The sequence below is a fragment of the Triticum dicoccoides genome, chromosome 5B (genome assembly GCF_002162155.2).
Source record: "Triticum dicoccoides isolate Atlit2015 ecotype Zavitan chromosome 5B, WEW_v2.0, whole genome shotgun sequence".
NCBI lineage: Eukaryota > Viridiplantae > Streptophyta > Magnoliopsida > Poales > Poaceae > Triticum > Triticum dicoccoides.
The window spans coordinates 605,042,786-605,050,519 of record NC_041389.1 but is presented as its reverse complement, the minus strand read 5'-3'; the positions used below and the strand labels follow the sequence as shown (position 1 = coordinate 605,050,519).

The 7,734-nt window shown below is 45.9% G+C and overlaps 2 protein-coding genes and 1 long non-coding RNA gene across 5 annotated transcripts; 2 read left to right on the top strand and 1 right to left on the bottom strand.

Moving 5' to 3' along the window:
- Positions 1-239: 239 nt before the first annotated feature.
- On the top strand, positions 240-2,510 carry LOC119311998. 2 transcript variants are annotated; one of them, XR_005151196.1, is made up of 3 exons: positions 240-542; positions 1,438-1,530; positions 1,655-2,510. It is a non-coding gene; the product is annotated as an uncharacterized LOC119311998 (long non-coding RNA). The 2 variants fall into 2 exon arrangements; XR_005151195.1 differs by having other exon boundaries at positions 1,365-1,530.
- A 117-nt stretch (positions 2,511-2,627) lies between these two features.
- LOC119311997 (cinnamoyl-CoA reductase 1-like) lies at positions 2,628-4,864 on the bottom strand. Of its 2 annotated transcripts, XM_037587715.1 has the most exons (6): positions 4,643-4,864; positions 4,392-4,546; positions 4,063-4,245; positions 3,513-3,587; positions 3,068-3,420; positions 2,628-2,969 (listed from the first exon to the last, which is right to left on the bottom strand). In XM_037587715.1, the coding sequence occupies exons 1-6, from the start codon at positions 4,782-4,784 to the stop codon at positions 2,795-2,797; spliced, it is 1,083 nt and encodes a 360-aa protein (XP_037443612.1). In that variant the 5' UTR covers positions 4,785-4,864; the 3' UTR covers positions 2,628-2,794. The 2 variants fall into 2 exon arrangements, with proteins under 2 accessions (XP_037443612.1, XP_037443613.1); XM_037587716.1 differs by lacking the exon at positions 3,513-3,587.
- Positions 4,865-5,042: 178 nt separating this feature from the next.
- On the top strand, positions 5,043-7,468 carry LOC119311995 (cytochrome P450 709B2-like). The gene is made up of 5 exons (XM_037587714.1): positions 5,043-5,396; positions 5,495-5,718; positions 5,801-6,045; positions 6,110-6,470; positions 6,552-7,468. Exons 1-5 carry the CDS (start codon positions 5,126-5,128, stop codon positions 6,990-6,992), a joined length of 1,542 nt encoding a protein of 513 aa, XP_037443611.1. The 5' UTR covers positions 5,043-5,125; the 3' UTR covers positions 6,993-7,468.
- The last annotated feature ends 266 nt before the right edge of the window (positions 7,469-7,734 follow it).

Here is a 7,734-nt window from a genome sequence, read left to right as displayed (position 1 = left end):
CAGGGTCTGCGGATTAATTTCATATAAATCGAGGGGCTTTTATGAAAAATCGTGCGCACGACGTACGGGCAAAAAACCAATTCTCTTTATTATTAGGTAAAAATTAGGTAAAGATAAAGATGGGCCCAGGGTCTAGCCTAACGCGCGCAACGTATCCGAGCCCAAACGACACGAGACCTAACGCTTCCCTCAAAATAAGAAAAAACCTAACACACGCAGGCTGGACGCACGCACGCACGCCGCCGCCGAGTGGTCTGCAGTCCGCCGCAGGCTGCCGGGGCCGTCCCCACGTTCCCGGCCTTCCCGGTCCTCACGTCCCGGTGGCCGTGCTCCGTTGAGCCTGGCCGTGCTGCACTTCTTCTGTGTTGCGCCGTGCGCCCTGCGCCCTGCTGGCCCCCGCCAGCGCGGCCTTCCCCTGCGGCGGTGACGAGCAGAGCAACCGACGAGGCATCGACGGACTCCTCCCCCCGTGCTTCTGCCGCCGCCGGCTGTGTGTAGCCTGCTGCTGCCTACTGCCGCCGCGGCCACCCTTCCTTACGCTGGTAATTACTTATGTCTTTGTTTAATTGGTGTATGCATCGTTTGATTGTCACAATGCATAGATGATTTAAATGTTGAACTGAAATTATAATGGGGTGGAGTGTATATGTGAGTATGTGTAATGTGTTGGTGGAACTGGAATTGATTTATTATTGAAGGAATATAAATTGGTGTGTGCATTGTCTGATTGTCACTATAGATGATTTGTAGCTTTTTCATGTTTTATTTCTTTTATTAGATTGTTAAGCATTGATGTTAAATTCTAGATTTATTGAGCAACTGAGCTTTATTAGTTCTAGATACACCTCTTTTTATCCATTTTGATGACAAGTATTTCCGGACGGAGGGAATATGTTTTTCGCATGTGGTATTTTTTGGAATGTTATGGGGTATTTTTGGAGTGTCACAAGTGCCAACGTTTTTTAATGTTGACAAAAAAATTGGTCCGGTGTGTGTGTGTGTGTGTGTGTGTGTAGGGTTTATGATTCAAAGTATTACTTAAGTACGAAGTACTAACTGCCCTGCCCCAAATTGTTTCTTTCTGACCAGGTATCACAAAAATAAACAAATAATTTTAGTGATTTCATTTTGTTAAATCTAACTTAAGATGTTCTCATCTATACACTCAGTTCGGTTTATCTGTATGAACATTGACTTGGTTATTTACCTGTTCTACTTGGAAAGCATTGTGGATATGTGGTTGTCAGCTTTGGAGATTGTATCTGTTTCAAATATCCAGGGCTTGTGGCTCTCAATTTTTAAATTATGCATTGATGGCTTGTTATGTACTCCTACATCATATGGTTAGACATTTCTGCTTGCAGTTTGACCAGGGTTTAATATTTTCCTGACTCCAGTACTGGACGTGAATGATGTTTGTTCTGACTTCTGAGCCAGATCAAGCACAACCTGCCGATGCCTCCACACTTGCTGACTCGCCCTCTCGCTGACGCCATCAAGGCTGAACTCGAGAGGCTCTTCCTGGATAAGGTAGTGTGGACTTTGTCATGTTATCATCAATGCATGGCAAGATTTGGCTCACAGTACCGGAATTCTGTTCCATTCGATGGTTCTTAATTGTATTTCTCAGTCTGTGTTTGGACTTGCACTGCAGGTGGTTGCTAATCTCGGTCTCTGCGTGTCCGTCTATGACATCCTTGCTGTCGAAGGCGGATTCATCTTTCCAGGAGAGGGCTGCTTGACGTATAAAGTAATTTGTGCTTTAATTGTTGCCATCCTGGAGGGAGTACTACTAACTAATTCTATATGTTGTTTAGTATATGCTCTGTAAGCTCTGTACAATATCAACGCCTAAAAGGGTGACTGCATCGCTTTGCCATGCCCTTTAGTTTGTGCAATTGAGTTGGATACCTGAAGTTCCAGTATGTTTAAGTTCTTTCCTGTGCAGTTTCTCATTGTTGCATGTAACCCCGGAGCCTTTCTTAGTAGTACCTAGTATTTGATTGATGTGGGTACATAGAACTAAAACTTTTGGGATTGATACAGTAAGTTTGTCACTTAGACACTTAACTGTCTAATCTCAGTGTTAAACAACTACAGTTTTGAATATCAGTAATTGCCCTCAATTTTCACTTATTTAACCGACTATTTGGTGTCAAGATCCAGTTTGCCTTGCTGCAGGTTAATGCTGATTATTTCTCTGCCTCAAGTGCGTAGTCTTGCCTTTTCCTAGCTGCTGTGCTACTTGTGTTGAATGACTCACTGTAAATAGTATATAAAACTTGTACCGTGGATGCGCTTTCTTCTGACGTTACTGTTAGTACAGAGTTTATGACCTCGTAATCTGAGGTTTTATACATTCTACAAATCATGCTTAGATTCCCTTTGTTTTCCCCATCTTGGAGAGGTTTCCTGTAGGTTATTGATGTTCAGGCCCTTCATTGGGGAGGTTCTTGTTGGGAAGGTTGGTGGATATGATGAGAAACATTTACAAGGTGACTTGTTATTTTCTGTTTGACTTATTGTTGCTAATTGGTTTTCAACCTTTTGTAACCCCTTGCTTGAATTCATGCGTACTTTTAGTATCATGTCTTCAATTTTCATAACATCTTGCGCTGCAGGCAAACTTTTCATAATTTCATCATGATATATCCATTCTAATGCAAAAAATTAGCATATCCGATATCTGATATCTGATTCTTTTTCTACCTTACAAGTCCACACTATTACTTTTTTGAAGGACCTTATTTTTTTTCTTCCGGGTATGTGGAACTTGGTCGCACTACATTCTGATCTATAAGCTCGAACGCTGATATGGCACGATGATACGCACATGACCCTTCTGTTGCAGGCATATTACAGTTTCATATAGAGTTCTCCTCATGTCAGTGAATTCTAAGCCCAAGTCCTCGAGTCTTTGGTTGGAGAATTTGTACGGGCTTGCCATGAGCTTGTCGTCCTCTTCGCACCTGTAGAGGTAGAAATCGGTAGTCGGTACAGGTATAGATATAGATATGGACACGCATATGCAGAAGGTTGATATTTCATTCAGAGTAAACTAGCATACTTGGAAGTGATAGGATAGTGTGGAAAAAGACCCCGGATCAACTGGAGGAGGCAACTGCGGTGTAGCGCCATGCCGAAGCAGAGGTAGCGGCTGTGGGCGTGGTGGTGCTCATAGACGAGGAGATGGGCATGTACAACGTCGCGGACATCTGTGTAGATGGCGACAGCGTTGGGGTAGGCCTTCTTAGTACCCATTAGGTACCTTGCGACATGGTAGTTGCTGGCATTTAAAGACCGCTGCAGCATGGGACCGATGGTCATTGGCGGCACCACAACCGCCAGCTGCAGCTGCCTCCTGCTTGCCTCCTCCGTTGCTGCCATCTCTGCCATCATCTTGGCACAACAATAGTAGTTCTGCACAATGAAATTACTAGATTCCTAAGACGACACACACTGTTTGTTTTATACATGCGTATTATGTTTGGAAATCTGCTTCAGGTCATTGCCTTTGAGCTCCTTATATCCTTGATGAATTGACCTTTTCCTATCGGTTTGGGAGGTCTTGGGTTTGACCCGACCACCTGTATTTTAGTTTAGTTTTTTGTTAAAAAAAGTCTTGACCTCCGGGTGCCACAAATTAATTGGTAACATTGTGCAAAAATAAACTATTGAATTGGGAACAAACACTGCACCTGCGGAAAGATATGCATAGCAAGTTTCTAAGACACTATAAGGGCCTTTTGGTCTCACTTGCATTTAGATACTATACTAGTATGTTCTTTTCAGACAATTTCGAAAACGTCAAGTTTTCCATTTGGGACTCGGTTAAAAATGCTTGACTTTCGCCAAAATCCATCCATTTTGGTGTTTTTCAAAATCAAAAAAATCGGGGGTGGCCAGTAAGAACCTATCCCAGCTGATTGCTCATCATTATTACGATTTGTGATTGAGTTCCAAACATTGTTCTTTTACATGGCTGTTTTTTTCACTTTAATTTAGTTTTTTGTGCTTAAATATTATTGCAATGAATGTTAAGTCGCTTCGGAAATATCATACGCCTGTCTGTTTGCAGAACTCATAGTCGCTCCAGCATGTCTCATCCAGGATGGTGTCGGGGCTTCTGTTGGGGTTCATGTGCACTGCGCCGTACGAAGACGTGAAAACAAGGCGGCGGACGCCCATGTCCGCCGCCGCGTTCACCACGTTTCTGGTCCCCTCCACGGCGACCGGTATGAGTTCCTACATAGAGCCCCGCGGCCGAGAACAGGCAGCTAGCATTAATTAGGAAGCAAGCATTTCTTCCTTGCACCGCAGATGGTAATTAAGTATATACCGCAGATGGTAATTAAGTATATATGCTGCAAAAGTGTAGCAAGTGAACTGACAACATCGTTGGACACTGGAGAGGCGACATGGAAGACGCCATGGCAGCCGTCGAAGGCGGCACGGAGGCTGTCGTAGTCCAGGACGTCGGCGCGGCACAAGGATAATCTCTCATCGGCTCCCTCCAAGGTATGCAAATGAACGTTCTTGCGGTCCGCTTCACATGATTGGTGCACGATGCCATTGAAGCAAGTGATGGATTAGAAAAGGTAACTAGGAGGTATATATGCAAGATGCATGTGCTTAGACGTACCTGGGTCTCTAGCGGTTCCCCTGACACGATAGCCACGGTGGAGGAGCTCCTTCACCACCCATGACCCAATGAAGCCCCCTGCCCCCGTGACACAAACTAGCTCCTGCGCTCGCTGCTTATCAGCACTGCTGTTATTGGCCATGGAATCGATTTCTGGCTGTAACTTGCAACACTGAGAGAGAATTGATTCTCTTTCCTGCCACACAAACTTGCCTTGTGGGTTTCCGTGTATTTATAATGCAATGCAAGCTTATACCTGGCCTGGGTCTCTATCTATCTAACTTTTTAAGAGTTTATGGCTGTGTGCATAGCCAAGGGTATTCCCCTCTTTTCGGAAAACAAAACTCTAACTATAAAAAGAAGCTAGGCAAATGGGGCGTACTATCTGGCTAGGACCAGTGCTATATAAATACCTAGATACATCAGCAACAGGAGAACAATCAGAAGTTAATTAAGCACATATATAGTACCAAAAGGAGAGTCATGGAGCCTAACATGGGGCAAGCCCTGGCTGCCGTCCTCATACTGCTGGTGACCACGAGAGTGCTATGGTATCTGCTTTGGAGGCCGTATGTTGTGGCCAGGTGGTTCGGGCGGCAGGGCATCCGAGGTCCACCTTACAGGTTTCTGGTTGGGTCTCTGCCGGAGTGCCAAACGATGCTGGTTGCCGGGAGAGCCAAGGCTCTGGACACCAGCTCTCATGACTGCATCGCCACCGTGCAACCCTTCTTCCGGAAATGGGCCTCCCAGTATGGTAATTAACTATTTGAATGCCTGTAACCACCTACCTAATCGGTCGTTATGGCATGTAATATAAAATATAATCCCATGTATGTGCGTGCAATTAATCAGGTAAAACATTCCTGTACTGGTTGGGGCCGACACCAGCCCTTTGTTGTACTGACATGGAGCTTGTGAAGCAAATGTTCACCGACAGGACAGACGTGTTCCAAAAAGAATACTTGAATCCGAGCCTGGACTCAATTCTAGGGAACGGGGTCATATTTGCAAACGGAGATGACTGGAAGCGACGCCGCAAATTCGTCCACCCGGCTTTCAACCAGGAGACGATCAAGGTTACTACTTACTAAAATTTTCCATATCAATTTTTAGTTAATCTGAAGAGAACATTACGTATGTTTGAATGTTTGTTTTCAGTCCATGTCAACAATAGCGTGGGAGTGCACACAGCAGGCGATGGAACGGTGGTGTGCCCAACTGCAAGGGCGGCAGCAAGCCGAGATAGACATGAGGCACGACTCCGACGAGATAGCCATGGGTGTCATTGCACGAGTGATGTTGGGCAAGGACCACGAGGAGGCCCGGGAGGTGTTCGTCGCCGGAAGGGAGCAGATGGAGATTGCCGCATATGCGTTCGCAGATCTCCCGTTACCTGGATTCAGGTAGAAACTCGAAAGACTGGCCAGAATGAATGAATCGATTAAAATTAATATTGGTTATTTCTAGGTACCTGCCGACACGTCGCAACCGTCGGACGTGGCAGCTCGATAAGCTCGTGACAAGCAAGATCTCGCACATCCTAAAGGCACGACTTGCCAGCAGCGTCTACGAAGATGACCTGCTCGGGCAGATGCTGCAGCTGCAGGCATGTAGAAGCAGCGGCGAGACTCTGAGCACCCGGGAGATGATCGGCGAGTGCAGGACTCTATTCGCGGCGGGGTACGAAACCAGCGCCAGCGTCATAACTTGGGCGATGTTCCTGCTCGCCAGCTACCCACGCTGGCAGGACATGGTCAGGGAGGAGGTCGCACGGGAATATCCTGCTCACCAGCTTCCCCCGGTTGACACCCTTGGCAAACTCAAGCTGGTATAGATCGACACAAAAAATCTTATTGCATGCAGTACACTGTGCATACATCTAATAAGTGCCTGCCGTGGTGACTTGCAGCTTAACATGGTACTCCTGGAGACGCTGAGGCTCTATGGCCCCCTAACTTTCCTGCAGAGGAAGACCATCTCGGACACCATCCTCGCCAACACGAAGGTGCCGAAAGGAACGATGATATCAATCCCGCTGCTGATGTTGCACCGGGACAAAGAGGTCTGGGGACCCGACGCTGACGAGTTTAACCCAATGAGGTTCCAGAGTGGCGTCTCGAGGGACACCAAGCTTTCACGCGCGCTGCTGGCCTTCTCATATGGGCCGAGGGTCTGTGCCGGGCAGAACTTCGCCATGGTCGAGGTGCAGATCGTGATAGCCACCATCCTCAGGAGTTTCTCCTTCTCCCTGTCCCCCAGTTACGTGCACAAGCCCAGCAATTTCGTCACCCTATTGCCCAGGTACGGGCTCCCTCTCATCGTCAGGAACCTGCAGCAGCTGACTGGGTGATCTTCTGGAGCTCCCTCGATCTTCTTTGATGTGTCGTCATGTACTACGCCTACGCCATAATATTTACAGTAGTCATAATCAGCAAATGTTCGCTGGGAGGGATGACAATTGTGAACGTTTTGATGACAACTTTAGTTGTCATGAGGACCACAAAGATGGCAATTCTAGTTTGCAAGCACGACATTTTTCTGGTGAAAAACAGAACTGCACCGGAGGTTCCATGCTCTGACCAACACAAACTGCCATCAAAATTGTTCGCAAATTTCATCTTTCCCAGCGAATGTTCGCTGGCTATTGGGGTCCAATATTATGTATTACCTCTGTACCGAAATACTTGTAGCGGGGGAAGCTAGTACAAGTTCCCCAACTACAAGTATTTCGGTGCGGAGGGAGTAGTTAATAAGCTCAGCCACTTTGGCATACATTTGAAATGTATGATTATGTTGTTATATATATATTGTTGTTCTTCCGAGCTAGCTACATACTCTGTATATGAACTTATATGATGTGATATGTACGCAATTTGAAACCTTTTCTTTAAGCATTGGACCGCAGAACAACTGTTACAATGAGTGGAGCAAAAAGAAGGAAAGCTACACAAACCCTAAACTCTTAGGAAAAGAAGATCACCCAATGCCGCTCTCGAATCATGTCCATAATTAGAAATCCTCCATTCTTAAATAGTTGTAACCTACTATCTATTTTTTCCATGCAATTATGCCACATCATCAAGTCATGCATG

Coding starts and splice junctions, on each gene's coding strand:
- LOC119311997 (XM_037587715.1), bottom strand. CDS start 4,784: ATGGCCAATAACAGCAGTGCTGATAAGCAGCGAGCGCAGGAGCTAGTT. Junction 4,547..4,642: donor GGGAACCGCTAGAGACCCAG/GTACGTCTAAGC, acceptor AATCATGTGAAG/CGGACCGCAAGAACGTTCAT. Junction 2,970..3,067: donor CACTATCCTATCACTTCCAA/GTATGCTAGTTT, acceptor CTACCTCTACAG/GTGCGAAGAGGACGACAAGC.
- LOC119311995 (XM_037587714.1), top strand. CDS start 5,126: ATGGAGCCTAACATGGGGCAAGCCCTGGCTGCCGTCCTCATACTGCTG. Junction 6,046..6,109: donor CTCCCGTTACCTGGATTCAG/GTAGAAACTCGA, acceptor GGTTATTTCTAG/GTACCTGCCGACACGTCGCA. Junction 6,471..6,551: donor CCCTTGGCAAACTCAAGCTG/GTATAGATCGAC, acceptor GGTGACTTGCAG/CTTAACATGGTACTCCTGGA.